The sequence below is a fragment of the Epinephelus fuscoguttatus genome, linkage group LG3 (assembly GCF_011397635.1).
Source record: "Epinephelus fuscoguttatus linkage group LG3, E.fuscoguttatus.final_Chr_v1".
NCBI classification, from domain to species: Eukaryota; Metazoa; Chordata; class Actinopteri; order Perciformes; family Serranidae; genus Epinephelus; species Epinephelus fuscoguttatus.
Window position 1 is genome coordinate 27,739,797 of NC_064754.1, and position 17,134 is coordinate 27,756,930.

A 17,134-nucleotide genomic window follows, 5' to 3' on the forward strand; every position below is an offset into this window, starting at 1 on the left:
GAGGTGCAACAGGTAACGTTAGAGGACGACAGAGGAGGAATGGCTGCTGGAAGGATTTAGCTCTGGAGCTCGGTGATGTAACGTTACCTGTGAATGCTGTACCCCAACGTCCACAGAAGAGGAATACCTCTGTTGCAAGGAATGGGACCAGTTGCAGCCTTAGCTAATGGTAAACAACAAATATGGCAGCACACCGGTAAGGTAAGACAACACGTTTACATGTCGTTTTCTATATGTTCTCTGACATTTATTCTAACGATACGAGGCGGTCTTTGTGGAGAAAAGCTTGTTTATTGGACTAACTTTGCACTTGAAAGGATGCCCGTTCAATTACGTTTTAACAGGTCTGACTCTACGGCTGTATCTAGGCTAACGGCTAACATGCTAACTATTATTTCTATGTCACTAGTGACTTGAAACAAATTTAGGACGATAGGAGATGGGTTGAAATAAACCGAAATTTCCCTTCAACACACATCTTCAACACAGCAGTAGAGAAGATCTATGCAATTAGTACAGTTTCAGGGTGGACACCAAAGATTAGTGTCACCAGTTTAGTAGCTGACCAAATGTCAGAGATATGATGTTGAATAACGACCAGGAAATTTATGAAACATTATGATGTCATAGTGAAGTTGACCTTTGACCTTTTGGATATAAAATGTCATCTCTTCATCATAGTAGACATTTGTTTGAAATTTTGTCAGAGTGAGTGTATGAATTTATGAGTTATAGCCAAAAACATGTTTTCTGCGATCACAGTGACCTTTGACCACCAATTTTTTTATCAATTCATCGTTGAGTCCAGGCAGACGTTTGTGCCAAATTTGAGGAAATTCCCTCAAGGTGTTCTTGAGATAGTGTATGGGACATACGGAAAAATCAGATTCTTGCTTAGAGGTCAAACCCACCAGTTTGTTAAGGTTTGGGATTGTTGCAGAATTTATTTTGGAAGACTGTATTTTTCACTGTAAAAGCTTGTAGATGAGTTTTCTTGTTTTAGCTATTTTCTATTTATAATGTTGAGATTTTTGACTGAACTGGACTTGCTCTGCTCCTAGACTCACAAGTCAGTCTTTAGACGCCTTGCTTAACTAAAGACTGATGTTTTCCTCCCTGATTTTGTGTTTAGATGGGCAGATACAATTTCAGAGTTTAAAAAAACTCCCTACGTTGCAGAACCAATAGTAAATCCGCAGGGCAGTCCTTTGGTGGCTCGCTGAACTCTTGTGCTCATAAACATAGTCCGACTGCGTTAAAAGTTTTAAATAAAGTCGCTGTAAGTCCTTCATTTCCACAATCTTGTGGACTGAGCACATGTTTGATAAAATGGAGTTAAATCACTCGGCATCCATTTTCAAGCTCTCTGTGTGTTTGTTTCCTTGTGGACGAGAAAAGGGGGAGCGCATAATTCTGGGAGGGCGTGTCCTTTTAAAAAATGCAAGAGGCGTTGCTTTGTTGCCAGCCGTTTTCGTCGGTGTGTTAAACACTTTAGAAAGGAGTGTCCCCAGACTATCAGAAGCCGGAGATCTCTGATTGTCTGGTGGCGAGACTACTCTACTCCTATCTTTACTAAAATGATTAACAACAATCTTTAAGGAGGCAATAATATAGAAAGGAAGCAATCAAAGATGGATTTGCTGGTGGAAAGAGTAGTGCAGCTGAGTTGAGTTTTTAGCAGCGGAAGTATTCCTATTTAAATGAGAAATGATCCATAGCTGTACAATATATAAGTGTTTATTTGCTAATATGTCATGCAAATGTACTATTGTATACTTAAATGATTTGTCCAATAAAAGATGGGATTAGATGGAGCAGAGTGGAGTAAGTCTTTCTCCTGACACACACAGTAACAGATAAAGATTATGATTAATGAATCAATTTTATTGTTTGTGTGTGTTATACCACAACTCACAGTTGATCCTTTAGGTCCTGCCTCTCCATTCCTTCCTTGTGGCCCTTGAGGTCCCTAAAAACATAACCAGCCATTATAACAGGCGATCAATCAAGTGATCAATCAATTCATAACATATGCTAAAAGTGTTTTTCTCACCCTTTCTCCAGGAGAGCCGGGAGGTCCATCATGTCCTGAGGCGCCCTATGAGACAGTGAGAGTGAGGAACATGGAGGCAATGACGGGTAGAAACTGGTGAAGCACAGCTAATAGTGTTAAGTGTGTTCAACCATTAACAATGACTGACTGGGTGTTAGTATTGGCTGAGAGAGAGGAGAGTCAGCTGACCTTTTCTCCAGGTTTCCCTGTTGGCCCTTTTGCCCCTCTGCCACCTCGTGCACCCTGCCATAGAAGAAACGTGTGAGACCAAACCCAGGACGGCCATGAACTTTGACTGACCTGAGCCAGAAGGTGTGGTTTGACCAGATCTCAGTTCAGTAGGTAGTGACTCACTGTACAGTGAACTTTCAGGGACTGGTTAGGTTAATGGTTCAGTAAACACAATGTTGACTCAGAGACCTAGTTTTAAGTTGTGTTTCCATTCATATATTTCACAAAAAGAAATATGAGATCAAAGTGAATGCAGCAAATAAAATGCCCCGGCACTTGTCAAATCCTTTGGTGAGTATGTCATTTCCTAATTTCTGGTAGATTGTAGCATTCCATCGCTGTTTTCCATCTAACACCGCTGTGATGTTTTTTTCGCATATGAGATCGAGTAGTACTTTGGTCTTATCATTGATCCACACACACCTGTTGTTGCTACTACCAGACATGATTACGTATGTCATGGGATTATCTGGGAAGACGCCAACAGCGGACACAGCTGGTCCATCATGTAACTTAAATGTTTGCTTTGTCATAAATTATTCGGCAAATGCGTTTCCATATTCCATGTAGCGCATCGGCTCTTTTTCGACGAAGGCAAAAACCACCTCAGGTGAGCGTAAAAACGTTTTTGTGAAACTGAGGGCGTTTATTGAATTTTACAGTTTCCACACAGATATACTTAAATGATCAGGATGCAAAAGTATATCATAACATCTGTGTCAAAACTCTCACACATCTCGTGCAGTGTACCGAGTCTTATGCTCAGTACTTCACATGCATGCATTTTGCGCTAAAACTTTAAGTTGAATTAAAAGTGAAACTCATCCATGCGCTCTTCAACCCCAGACTCCAACACTAAGGTGAGGTCAGAAAGGGGGCAGGACTCTCTATTCCCAGTCACCTGACTCATCTGGTTTCTAAATTACACTGTGCCAATTCTCTCAGGAGCTGAATTCAATTTATTTTTGGCACGTTGCTTTCTTTCTGAAAATATCTTACTGTCCGTGCAATTCATTACCCACTGAACGAGGGAATGTTTTGAGACACAGCACTCACATTTGGACCCCTCTGGCCTGCACCTCCTGGCTGTCCTGCAGGACCCTGGATAACACCACAGAAGACAGGACGTTAATACAAATGTCTGATTTCACGACACGAGATCATCATGATCTTAAACCCTCTACTCACTTTCTTCCCTTTCTCTCCTGGAGCTCCCACTGCACCAGGAAATCCATCAGAGCCCTGGGAAAGAAGAGGTGCACACATTCACTTTGTATAAATTATATCAACTATACCTTTAACTTGTTTACATAAATTTAATCAATCATTGATTCATTTATTTGTTTCACCTTCGGCCCCTGTCGGCCTGGATATCCTGGCAGCCCAGGAACTCCCAGCTTCCCCTAAAAAAAAGAGAGACATTGCGGCTCTTTACTCACATTCCACAAGTTGTTGTACAAGTTCAAGAACTTTTAATACAAGTTTAAGAATATTTAATGATATTTTTATCAATGTTGAGCTTTGTACCTTCTCTCCAGGAGCACCAGCAGAGCCAGCATCTCCTTGAGGACCCATCTGTCCTTTGGGCCCCTCAGGCCCGTCTTCTCCTCGGCCACCAGGAACTCCGTTGTCTCCAAGATCCCCTTTTGCTCCCATCTCCCCTTTGGCCCCTGGGAAACCATCCTCTCCCTGCAGACAGAATAAATTGGAGGAGACAGAAAGACAGACAGAAAGTCCAGTTCGACAGACGACAGAAAATTAGACGGTAGTGAAAAAGCAGCAGGCATACTGTAGTTAATATGTTGGGGTATTGTGAAATTTTCAACAAAACATCCTGAATGGGCACAGACTGAATCACTTATCCATCTCTCTCTCACCTTTTCGCCTTTGCTTCCCTTTAATCCTCTGATTCCATCTGCTCCCTGTCAAACAGGAGAGAAAAAACAAACAGGAAGTCAACAAGGAAACAGAAAACACATGATACTTTATCTCTGGCTGTTCTGAACATCTTCATGAGGTGGAGAGCATATCAAATTGTTAGCATGATTTGCAGTTAAACTGAGTGTTGGCAGTGAAAACCATGATCTGCTTCAATGTTTATGTGGTGACTTTTCAAGAACTACAAAAATACAGCCTTACTTTCAGATGGACAACGTGTTATCTTAATTTATTTAGGGGGGCTTCAAAAGATTTCCTCAACCAACAGAGGACCATGAATTTCATCAGGTGTTAAAGCCAGAGGATCGATAAAACTAGTCACAATACTTTAACAGCATTTCCTACCTTGACTCCTCGTTGTCCAGGGTATCCTACAGGCCCCTGCACTCCTGAAGGACCCTATAAATGAACACACACACACACACTAGAAATAGTTCGACATTGTGGGAAATATCTTATTTCGTTTTCTTACTGATTACACTCTCACATCTCTCTGTTGAAAAGGGTGCCACCGCCAGCAGCCTTTTAGCTTAGCTTAGAACAAAGACTGGAAACAGCTAATCTGCTCCTGTTAACCTCACTAATTAAACCGTTGTATCTTTTTTGTATAATCCTTTTAGTTAAAGGGTCATTTCAGTATTTTTTACCTGGGCCCAATTTGACCATGTTTCTGTGTCGAAGTAACTGATGGGAACAACAATTTTTGAAACTGGTCCAGTGTTGAGCAAGAGGGCTGCAGCTAGCAGCAGTTTTACCACTCGGGGCATGTGCACACTGTCATATTACGTCCTCGTCCATTTTCTCCAACTTCTTACATTGTTGGCTGCTGCTTTATAATTGTCCATGGTAACGGATGGTTCTGGTAATCTGCGGTGTCTGGTTGTGGAGTGATTTAACTGTCCACACATCTGACCCCAACAAGATGGCTGCATTGTCGCTTCTCACAAACATGGGCAGCACCGCCTTTGACTGGCATATGGCCGTTATCCACAGCAGGAATGGGACAGCACCTCTCATTCCCACCAACACACCACTCCTCATTCATCTTACAGCACACGTCTATTCTCCTTCTCTTGCCAGAGTCCTCTGCTCTGTCGGATCAGTATCAAAGAGCCTCCTGGTTGAGCGGTGCTTTCCAGGATTTAACTAAGTGTCTGTAAATCAAAGGCTAGCACAACTCCTGATTTCCTTTGGAAACTGATGCAGCAAGGAGGTCGTCCAGTTTAGTATTCAACCCCTGTACGATGTCTAGGAGGATGCTAGTTCAGCTGGTGCCATCTTCTCCATCTTTTCCTCAATGTTCACTGATGTTTACGGTTGAAAACCTCGACCTTGCTAGTTAGCAGAAGTAGCAGGAGAGTAGAGTTTACAGACTGTTGAGTTGATTTTCACATTCCGATGAGTGACTCACAGCCACGTGCCATTACTTGGTTTCTGTTAACTTTGAATGAAGTGTGTTTTACGATGTTAAAATGTTTATTTAAATGGAGTCTGGTGTGTTTGGCGATGGGAATTTCGGGGCTGTTTCTGGTTAAACAAAAAGGATCTTACACTTAAACAGAAAGATCTGTCTCTGTAGGGATTCTTTCCATAATGTTGTCAGACACTAAGAATAATAATCTGAGCTTGTAAGTGGCAAAAATAAGCAAACTGTGCACACAAGCCCGAGTGGTAACACTGCAACCTGTGTTGCTGTTACTGACTGCAGCTGTCTTGCTCAATACTAGAGCAATTTTGAAAACCTGTTGTTCCTATTAGTCACTCAGACACAAAAGAAAGGAAGATTGGGTCCAGGTTGTTACCCTTTAACAGCAACACAGCATGTGTATGTTGTACTCAAACACAGACAGATGCATCAACAGACTTACCGGCAGTCCTTTTTCACCTGGAGTCCCTTCTCTTCCGGGGTGACCCTGTTGACAAGAGGACATGTTAATATCTGTAATTAGGCATGTAGTTGTAAAGTTAAGGTTAGGATTAGGGACTAAAGGCACTGTATCAGTAAGAGTCCTCAGCAACATGAGAACAAACATCATTGTACTTACCCCAGGCCCGTCATTTCCAGGTAATCCCTGCATCCCTTTCTTCCCTTGAGGCCCCTATAAAACAAAGATCAGTCAATTTAAGACCTGCTTCACCCTTGAAGTGAAGACTCCAAATAAATGTGTCTTACCTTCTCTCCTGGAAGCCCTACTAACCCCTGAGGTCCAGGGAAACCCTGTAGGAGAGATGGAGTATTTGTATTTCTGTGCATGCTTATGCAACGGTGTTATTTCTGTATTTGTTCTCTGCTCGTACCACAATCCCAGGGTTGCCTTGCTGTCCAGGGGCTCCAATGTCTCCTAGGGGTCCCTGTCACAAACAGGAAGTGATGTCATGGTAACCTGTATGTTATCAGTCTCTACTGTCTTTACTACTACCGATAAAATACTCACTATGTTTCCTTTTGAGCCTTGAACCCCGTCAATTCCTCTGATGCCCTGTGAGGAGAGAAGAAGAGTTAATGGAAGGGACAGATTTTTTTTATCTCTGCATCCTTGAGTAAATGCATCAGAGCTTTTTATTACAAAATAATACAACATTGGAGGAGAATGTATGTTTTTTAAAAGCAGACTGTGAGCTGCCAACACAATGCTTCAAGTATTAATTCTGCTGTACTGGGTTTATTTTCCGGCTGTACCCTTTATTTCTAAAAAGGATTTTATTTTCCTGTCTGAAGAAAAGATATAAGGCGGGTGCACTGTCTCGTATCTTTAACAGAACTTCTCCTGAGGCTTGTTATATGAGCCTCCTGGGACAAAAACGAAAGGAAACTGAAAATTATCAGCCACCCTATCAGTTTTGGCAACACCCCCTCCTTGCTTGAGGCATTTCATGCTTAATTAACCAACACCGAGTGCAAATATATATTACAAATGAAAAAGTGCTTCTTGGTTCCATCAGATTCTTACAAGTGCTTACTTGTGTTTCTACAAATGCAAATTGGAAAGAAATCGCTTGGGGCATTTGGAGATGTTGTATTTGGCAGAGAGACAGTCATCTTATCAGATGAGATAAGAATTACATAACATCATGTTAACAAATGGAGAACCACAGTAACATCATAATGAGGCATTATCATGTGACATTATCTAATAGCGACACCACAGCAGCTGGATTTATGTTGGTGGTGAGAGGAGGCGTATTTTTACTGCATGGGTAAACACAGAGAGAGAGACGAGATAGCAAGATAATTACTGGTATCTTATGTCTTTAACTGTTGTCAAAGGTAGAGATTAATGTGGGAGACTGTGGATGTTGTGTGCTTTGTGTGTGTGTGTGTGTGTGTGTGTGTGTGTGTGTGTGTGTGTGTGTGTGTGTGTGCGCAGAAGTACTGTGTGTGAAAAACTGTAGAATTCACACTCACAGGCTGGCCTGGGGGACCAGGACGACCTCTGGGGCCATTCAGACCTCTGGAACCCTGAAATATACACAACAGTTACATACATTGACATATAATTTCATGTAATTGAGTGTTGTACTTCTCTCTTTACGAGGACCAATTTGAATATTAGATATTAAGAGTGAGGAGAGTAAAGTCTGAATGCTTTGGCTGGTCCTCACTTCTTCACAGGGTTGGTTAAGGACCAAGACTTGGTTTTAGGGTTTGGACTCTTTGTAGATTAGAAGTCATGGGATTTCTTTTGTTCACATCTCTAACTTTGTCCATAAACCTCTTATAGGGGTTATCATGGTATAGAAAAATAGACAAAATACACATATTTGTTTTCTCGCTGAAAATTAGATGTTGGACACTTAGATGAAAATATCATCCACTCTCATGGAATTTTGACTTTAGCTTTCGTACAAACAACAAACAAATGAGATAATATCTTTGGGCAGAGCCAGCCTACGTCTGTTTCCCTTTGTCTAGGCTTTATGCTAAGCTAAGCTAACTGTAGCTTCATATTTACAGTATAGGTATAAGAATGGTATCAACAGTCTCACATAAGTATTGGCAAGAAATCAAAGAAGCTTGTTTCGTAAAATGTGAAACTATTCCTTTAAAGGGACAGCTCACCCCAAAATCAAAAATACATTTTTTTCCTCTTACCTGTCACACTATTTATCAATCTAGTGTTGAGATATCGCCTGCAGAGATGTTTGCCTCCTCTCGAATATGCTCAAAGCATCCCGCCAAAAAAATGCATTTGAAAAACTCAACAGCAATGTCTCTTTCCAGAAACTATAACCTGGTTACTCACGATAATTCAAATGCCTTGTTGTGAGCAGTTTAATGTAGGAACTATTTTCTTTTTTTATCAAACTACACCCGTATCACTGTGCAGAAGGAAGCGTGAAAAGTAGATGCGCGCTTCCTTCTGCGCTTTGATACACCTGGCAGGTGTAGTTCGGGATAAAGAAAAAAGTTCCTACACGAAACTGGTCACAACAAGGTCTGTGGATTCTCTTGAGCAACCAGGTCCTGTTTTCTGGAAAGAGACATTGCTGTTGAGTTTTTCAAATGTATTTTCTGGTGCTGCCATCTAGTTCCATTATATTAGAGAGAAGGAAGACATCTCTACGGCTGATATTTCCGATAACACTCAGCAACTCGCACCAAAACAATCTAGATAGATAAATAGTGCTTCAGGATTTTGGAGTCCGTTTAAAGTTTAAAGTTTAAAGGTAAAAGTAGAACTGTTTATTGTCTATGTTTGTGTTTTTACTGTTTGTGTGTTATACTTACAGCATCACCTGGCTGTCCTCTTGGCCCAGAGGGCCCCTCAGAGCCCTGTGAAAAAACAAAAACATTAATAATACCAATATATAAATACCAAAACACAAAGCTATATAAAAATTAATACACACAGCCACAGTGACCTCTCACCTTTTCTCCCGGCTCTCCAGGAGGACCTAGAGGGCCCGGCTTACCCCTGTCCCCCTGAGAAAAACACACACATGGAAGTTGGTATTATAAATTATCTAACACCACTCACTCATTCAGCCAGATAACTCACTTTATGCCCTTTGTTTCCTGGGAGACCCGGCAAGCCATCAAACCCTCGATCCCCCTGAGAAAAAGAGACGGATTAGTTCATAATTTAAGAAGACAGAGCAGTCAGTAAGTGAACAGTGTGAGATCATTTCTTCTTCACCTTTGCTCCAGTCTCTCCTATTGCACCGCGACCCCCATCTGCACCTCCTCGACCCTAATAAACACAAAAACAACAAGTTAGACATTAATTCTCTGACATGAACATATATATACAGATGATAGAAGTTGATATTCATAGCTAAAGGACTCCAGTGAGTAGTCTCACCCTTTTCCCGGGTCGTCCGTTCTGACCTGCGATACCTGGCAGTCCTGGAGGACCCTGGGGAGAAAAGGTCCAAAGAGAGCAGATGAGCATGTTCACATAGAGTTCAAGTGTTCTATAAAAGGCATGAGGTGCTGAGTGTGTTGCCATGACAACCAGATAGCTCACCTTCGGCCCCATATCCCCGCTGCTCCCCTTCAGCCCAGAAGTACCAGGTGCACCCTGGGAGAAAAAGTTTACAACATTCAGTTGTTTAAACAAGTCAGGTTTGTGTGTGTGTGTGTGTGTGTGTGTGTGTGTATCAACTGGTGTTGAGACTGCCTTTCAATTAGCTACTACTATCGCAACAAAACAGAAAAGCTCATTAGTGACAGCACATCGGCCAAGACTTGAATGTTGATTGTTTCACTTTTATCACCTTACGTGTTGTAAGCTCGTTGTTAACTGCCTAGTCAACCCTCTGCTTAATGTCAAGATACTGTTGTCATAGAAACATAACCCAAGCGTAGCGCTGCAGTGAAGTGTTCCCCAGTGTCCTGCCACTGCTTTTCTGCCAAAGAAAAACACTATATGGACACAGGTCCCTAATGTGAAGCGAGGACAGAAACAGAGGGCTCAGGGGGGACGGAGCACCGGCCACAGCAAATGAACACGCTGTCTGCGGTCATTTTGACTTGACCAGCAGACTTCACCACAAGCCGTTTGGCCGTAGACGCAGGTGACCATCCTTACATTATAAAACCAGCCTCCAGCAGTTTGACCAGCTGAGTTGCAGGTGACAACACCAGCCGGCTTGAGTTGAGCTCAGAAGGCCAGTTCACACTGCTGCTTGTTCTAAAATGGTTTTGTCTTGTTGCGAATCTTTGGTCTGAACTGGGATTTTCAAGTAAAAGTCCTGCATTCAAAATACTGTTTAAGTAAAATTACAAAAGTAAATATAGGCCTACTTAAAGTGCAGTAAAGTATTCATACAGCTTAATATAATAGTATATAAAACACTATATTACTAATTTATATTATTGATACATTAATGTAGTCATCACTTTAAAGTTGTAGCTGGTAATTGAATTTGAATCACTTTATGTGCTGCTGGGGATATAAACATGAAATTTTACCTCATTGTTTAGTGGTTGATTTATAGTTTGTATTTATAATCCAAATTGGCAAAGCAGCTGGTAGCTAAACCTTTAAAATACATGTAGTGGAGTAAAAATTACAATATTTCCCTTTGAGATTAGTGTAGAAGTATAAAGTAGCATAAAGTAAAAATACTCAAGCAAAGTACAAGTACCTAAAACTGTACATTAATACAGTACTTAAGTAAATTTTCTTAGTCACTTTGCTTTGTAACATTATCTATTTTTCCACTGAGTACCAAAATACTGTGCATGACCAAACACTATGTTGTTCTATTGTGTGTAATCTTGAAGAAAAAATAAACCCTCAGACATTATTTATCCTTCACCTGCAACTCTGCATCTTCTGACTGAAGAGAAAATCAAACAGTGGACATCTCTCACTCACCAGTGGTCCAGGTCGTCCCCTGAGGCCGAGTGGCCCTGGGGGTCCCTTCATAGCCAGCTACAAGAGGAGAAATAAGAAGGAAAGAGTCAGACAGCAACACACACACACACACACACACACACACACTGCAGTAGCTCTACATCAGCTTGAGACTGTGATTAGGATGAAGCAGTAATATTTCAGAAGTTTGTGTACCTTGGTCTGCTGCAGGATGGCCTGAGCCTGCGCCTCCTGTGCAGAAACTACAGTGCCTGTCTTTGGATCCCCACCTGACTGGAACTACACACACAAACACACACAAGCACACAATATGCTTTCAAGTCAAACTCAATACTCCACCCAGTGGCCAATATGCTGCATTGCTATTTAAGTTTTTTTAATAAAACGGCGCAGATGGATGAAATCAAAGTAAAAAATCTGAATCATTTGGTGGGGAAACACAACATGCAGATGCTTCCATACAGGGCACGAGGGGACTGTATAATGTGATGATGTGAATCACATGTTACGGTCCTCACAGTCACTAGATGTCAACCCCAATAAACACACCAATTACGTTTTCAAGAGATGAGTTTAATGAAGGAACATGCCTGTGCCTACTGAGTATGGCTTACTTATTTGAAACAACAATTAGACTGAAAAACTGAAAATCTAAAATGAATGGTTGAAATTTTGATTGACACCTTTATAGCGCATGTGTTTTACATTGCTTCTGGAAAGGTAAGTGAGGGCCAGGTGATGTAACAATCCTGAGCCAGAACATTTTTTAGTTACGACATTCACACATTCCCACGTGCCCCGAGGCTGTTAAGAGTTAACAGGGCCGAAAAACTGCTATAGCAACATCACTGCAGCTTGTAAGACTTCAGGCATCACAGAAGGATCTTCATGTTACCGGTATGAGCATGATGTTTCCTGGGGGACCCGGTATCCCATCAGCTCCATTAAGGCCCGGCCGCCCAGGAGGGCCCTGTGAGAGGACAGAGGAGGAAAGTTATGGAGAGCACCAACATGTGGTGGACTTAGCCACTCTCACAGCAAACAGAGGACAGTCCTCACCAGCTCCCCGGGTTCTCCCCGAGGTCCCACTAGTCCTGTGACTCCGGAGGGTCCTGGCTCTCCCTGCACACACAGACCAAAAACACATAAAGTCAGAGTTTGATGGAATTCTATTTATTATTACAAACATAATTGCAAGCTTTCATTCCCACATTAAAATTCACTGCAGTTGCATGTGTGTCTGCCTCTCACACGTGCAAAACAGGTTTCTCACCTGAACACTGAAGAAAAATGTGCTTCATGTTTCATGTCATGCAGCAAAGATCACTAACCTCAGGTCCTGGCGGCCCGTGTGGTCCTGTAATCTGTGTGCCCTGCAGAAATTTCACAGGAATTTACTTTTTGGTTTGTTGTTGGATGAATACAGAATGTTTGAAGCCATCACGAATATTTGAGAGTTTAACAGACCCAATAAAATAGTGTGACTAGGATATGTACTGAGTGGGGACAATTACAGATTGTATTAGTACATTTTTTCATTGTGTGAAAGGCACTAGCGACATTATAATGCCTATGACAATAAATCACTTCCTTAAACCTTCTAGAAAATCAATTAAGACTTTGTTTATGGATCAAATAAGCAGTCAGGAATATCATGGTTTGGTTTATTCAGCAAATCAAACACATATTTTTTCATATTGATGCAAAAATCATGAAATTCCATTACTGCCATGAAATAATCCTTATCATTGATTAACAACATTAACCACAATATTCTTATATACCCACAGACATCAAGTGGATAGAAACCATGTTATAGACATAATGGAGTTATCTGTGACGAAGAAGAATGTATATTATCCAATGGTATGTATGTCGTCATATTATTTTTTCCAAGAATTGTTAACTGACTTTTTTTTTTTTATCACTGTTGTCTCATGCCTGAAATTATTTCCCTCATACAAATCAGGAAATATCTGGTGATCTGATCAAAGGGTTGGTAAAAGAAAATAAGAATCTGACAAAGCACTCGATGCCATTGTTCTGGCACTGGACAGTTTTTGATACTCGACACTGTGGACAGGGTTCTGACCCAATTTGTCATTTCAAAATTCCTTACTTTTCCCAACTTCTCAGTAGATTTTTCAGATCATATCTGACATGTGAGTACAAATAGCCAGCCCTCAAATAACTTGTATTTACCCACTGGGGCCATTCATTCCACACGCCTACACATATAGTTGGACAATGTTCTACTGCAGTGCCTAACACCTCTGTCCAGAGAGGAAGTACACAGTCCGATGCTACTTATACTCCTGCTATTTTACCTTAACATATTTAATAAGTCATATTATTGTTCCCCCCGTATGTTTTAGTCTATTTTATGAATAAGAAACTAAAATGAGCTGAAAAAAAGTTAAATAATTTATAATATCGCGGCATCTGTGCAGTCTTGTTAATCCACTGTGTCCATTGAAACAACAATGAACACAGCCATTTAAGGAAAAGGTATGTTTACTTTTCTGATAACTCAAATACTGCTGACTCATAAATGTCCAGACAAGCTAGTATTTGGTTATTTGTGATGCAATATAAAGATGTAATTTGGTGGCAGATGTCCACATTTGGTTTAGTTACAAGGCACTTGAGGCAGAGCTGTTTTGCAGGCTGTGATGTACAGGCATAGAGGCAGCTCTGTGTATGAGTGTGCACTCAGTCGACAACATCGCTCTGGCCGGCAATCTCTCACACAGCGGTAAACAATTTGGCTGCACTGCCTGCTCCGAATGCCATGAAAAACTGCTCATATGATCAATTTATTTTTAGAAATTCTACATTTTATATTATAGAAAACAAAATAGGGGCAACTGCATTTCTCCATACTCTGTTTTATTCTTTTTCTATATTTATCCACACCTGCAAATTACTAAAATCATACTCCATACTTTTTCATACTGCGTAAGAACCTTGTGTGGACATGTTTCAGCCGGCATTCAAAACATTTTGAGGACAAAATCAAGGGCCTGTGCGGTCGTGTTTGTGTGTTTAACTCACCGGTCCCAAGATGCCTGGCTCTCCTTTCTGTCCTTTCTCTGGTATGTCCTAATGAGAGAGGATAAATATGAACAGCATTAATGTAAATGAATAAAAGACACAGTGAGGTAGTTTCTTTTTCTTTACACAGGATTCCTTTGTGTAAACTGCACATATTCTTGGTGTGTGATAGTGTGGATGGTACCTCTGCGTTTAGAGAGTACTCGCGTTCTCTCTCGGCCGGTCCGTAGCGATCATCGTATTCTTCCTCATATTCATATTCATTCACATGGTAGTAATCTGTTGTGTTGTCATAGTCTTCGTACTCTACAATCTGTCCAACAAACATACACAGAGACAAAAAATGAGGGACAGAAAAGCCCTGATTGGCACAAAGCCAAGCTCATGCTGCTGAGTCTCACCTCATATTCAGTGACATTGGAACCTGCCGTCACCGTGGAAACTGAAATGTCCTCGTAGAGGTCACTGTAGTCAAACTCCTCAAACTCCTCCACTACATGTTTCTTAGGTGGTCTCTCCACCTGAGGACCATAAATGAATCAAAACAGAGATGATGCATGATTGTAAGCACATGTAACATTTTGTTTTTACATACACAGAACAATGAAATGGATTAACGTAACTGATATAAATGAATCGAAATATAACTTTTAGGCCATAGAGGATGCCTATTGAGATATCAGATTCCTCTCGTGGTGCTGTCTGGCTGAGTTCTCTGTTGCTTGAAATATATCATGAAAAAGCCAAGAAATACATGGCACGACTACAGTTCAGTCCTTTTTTTCTGGCTGCATCAGGAGAGCCTTATTAAGCAAGACGGCTTCATCAGAGTGTCATTAGAGTGTCTAAATCCCATGTTTTCCATTGGCTTCTTCTCGCCGATTACATTTCTGGTGGTGTTACAATAAAACAACTGAATACAATAAACCAGGAATCCTGCAGAGTTCTGAGCTGTAAGCCAGATGATGAATCAAACAGCAGCAGCGGAAGAGGATTTGAAATGTTTCCCAGGAGTCTGGAGCGTTGGCACATAGAACCTGGCAAAGTATACCAGACCACAACACCATGTGGCGTGTTGTAATGTGAAGAACCAAAGATAAAATGAAAGAGAGAAGTACAGTAAGAAAGAGAGGGTGAGAGCTCAGTGAACACTAGAAGCGCTTTATGATTTACTACTTTATTCGAAAGCTGAAATATTGTACAGACAGCGAGGAAATAAACAGTTGGAGGCACCTGACTGATGCCTCTCTAACTGCGACTATTAAGGCCCAGACACACCAAACTCACATCGAAGAACTGGTGTGAATGAAGGCTGACTGTTGCGTCACCTCATGTCGTCTATGTCTAGACCAAAAAGTTGCGCCTGAACACACCGCAAAGACAACAGCTAACGTCCAACAAGCACATATGTTCAGCAGGGATATAAATCACAAGCTTGATCATGATACAATATTATATTGATTCTTTGAACAACAATACCATACTAGCTGATATCACAATGCTTGCCACGACACGATTACGAATCAATTTAATTCAGGGGTCTGCAATCAATATGAGACAATGTCAGTAAATATCCTCATTGTCCTTTTCTTGGCTGCATACCCCATTATCTGCCTGGTGCTGGGCCGCTAGCTCTGTTGGATTAATTAGAAAAGGATGTGTGCTTGGACAGAAACTGTGACACAGATGTGCCATGGGAATTTCAGAATAAAGGTGTATCTTAAAGATGACGATATGTATTGATGGTTTCACCATGCATCCAGATACTGGATTGCTGATCAGTCGTTATATCAATCCAGACATGTTACACCCCTAACGTTCAGCACCTGCATGAGAGGAAATAACTTTTCATACCAGCAGGGGGCGGTAGTCTGTATTCGTCATTCAAAAAAGGAAACCGGAAGACCATCAAGACAGATTCAAGATGCTACTTAGCCAGTTAGCATATTAACAACACTTCCCGATTTTGAAAAAAAAAAACAAAGGATATTTATCGTGCGCCCGCAAACAATAGCACAAACAATTATAATCCATTTCTGCTTAAGAGCTCAATGGCTAGACAAATAATATCACCTTATATAACAAGTTTATCTCAGGCCCTTTTGACTTGAGCTGTTTGCTTTTCTCACGTCCTTTTTTCTTCTCGTGTACTGAGCTGAACTGCCATGAGAGTGACATTATTCACTGAGGGCCTTCGCCATCTCTGAGGCCAATTAAACATGCTGAATTGGCAAAGAAAAAAAAAAGCTGACAAGGGCCGACTAGTGCAAAAGGTGGGACACACACACCACAAAAACTAGAGACTAGGGACAACGAACACTGTGTGTGTTTCATGCAGATGCAATCTGCACATGCAAATATTTACAGTTTAATGGCAGCCCACTAGTGCTGAGCAACATATCTAAATAACTCTCCAAGCAGTAAATGTTTCCTCACAGCCCACAGTGATCTTTTAATTTATGTTGCCCAGATGGTTTTCTGGTGTGAATATATGACTGAGAAATAATTAAACCATTCGTCTTTTTGTCATATCTGCCTACTAAACTGTACATAAACACCTGTAATAGTTTCTCCTCTTTCAGATGAAACCTTGGGGGCTCCTTTGCTTTAAAAATGCCAGCCTGGATTTACAACATTCAACACCTGAGATGCCTCACAGCATGCGTTATGTGTGGAATGAGACAGGTAGACTGATTGCAATCCCTCTGCTCTTTGAGGGTTCAAGCTGACATGTGTTTCAACTTTCTCTCTCTCTCACTCTGCCTTCTGTGATTGGCTATAAGAAGGGGGCTTACCTCTTCAGCTTCTACTAGTATGCTGTTGTAAGGCAAAGGTGCATAACAGTCTGGGATGTAGTCCTGACAGTACGTCTCTGCTGCCCTGGGGTCATCAACGATCAGCAGTTGCTGGATCTCTCCCTGTGTCACAATAACACACACAAATAAAATTAAGCAAATCTGTGACTCTACATCAGTGAAACCATACCAGGAATGCACATGATGTCACTGCTCCTCACTGTACAACATGTCATTAA

General features: G+C 41.2%; 1 protein-coding gene across 4 annotated transcripts in view; it reads right to left on the minus strand.

Moving 5' to 3' along the window:
* LOC125886203 (collagen alpha-1(XI) chain-like) overlaps nt 1–17,134 on the minus strand; it is a 61,603-nt gene that overhangs the window by 16,279 nt on the left and 28,190 nt on the right. For all 4 annotated transcript variants that reach the window (XR_007449014.1, XM_049572213.1, XM_049572214.1 and 1 more), the window contains 30 exons: nt 16,896–17,018; nt 14,502–14,621; nt 14,285–14,413; nt 14,101–14,148; nt 12,378–12,419; nt 12,106–12,168; nt 11,942–12,016; nt 11,242–11,325; nt 11,047–11,103; nt 9,691–9,744; nt 9,526–9,579; nt 9,361–9,414; nt 9,223–9,276; nt 9,093–9,146; nt 8,952–8,996; nt 7,629–7,682; nt 6,658–6,702; nt 6,521–6,574; nt 6,396–6,440; nt 6,268–6,321; nt 6,091–6,135; nt 4,568–4,621; nt 4,162–4,206; nt 3,812–3,973; nt 3,634–3,687; nt 3,473–3,526; nt 3,341–3,385; nt 2,243–2,296; nt 2,054–2,098; nt 1,916–1,969 (listed from right to left, as the gene is read on the minus strand). Coding sequence is in view for 3 of the 4 variants with exons in the window: in XM_049572213.1 (XP_049428170.1) it covers nt 1,916–1,969; nt 2,054–2,098; nt 2,243–2,296; nt 3,341–3,385; nt 3,473–3,526; nt 3,634–3,687; nt 3,812–3,973; nt 4,162–4,206; nt 4,568–4,621; nt 6,091–6,135; nt 6,268–6,321; nt 6,396–6,440; nt 6,521–6,574; nt 6,658–6,702; nt 7,629–7,682; nt 8,952–8,996; nt 9,093–9,146; nt 9,223–9,276; nt 9,361–9,414; nt 9,526–9,579; nt 9,691–9,744; nt 11,047–11,103; nt 11,242–11,325; nt 11,942–12,016; nt 12,106–12,168; nt 12,378–12,419; nt 14,101–14,148; nt 14,285–14,413; nt 14,502–14,621; nt 16,896–17,018 (1,920 nt within the window). In the remaining variant the exon portion in view is untranslated. The remainder of the gene's footprint in view (nt 1–1,915; nt 1,970–2,053; nt 2,099–2,242; nt 2,297–3,340; nt 3,386–3,472; nt 3,527–3,633; nt 3,688–3,811; nt 3,974–4,161; nt 4,207–4,567; nt 4,622–6,090; nt 6,136–6,267; nt 6,322–6,395; nt 6,441–6,520; nt 6,575–6,657; nt 6,703–7,628; nt 7,683–8,951; nt 8,997–9,092; nt 9,147–9,222; nt 9,277–9,360; nt 9,415–9,525; nt 9,580–9,690; nt 9,745–11,046; nt 11,104–11,241; nt 11,326–11,941; nt 12,017–12,105; nt 12,169–12,377; nt 12,420–14,100; nt 14,149–14,284; nt 14,414–14,501; nt 14,622–16,895; nt 17,019–17,134) is intronic.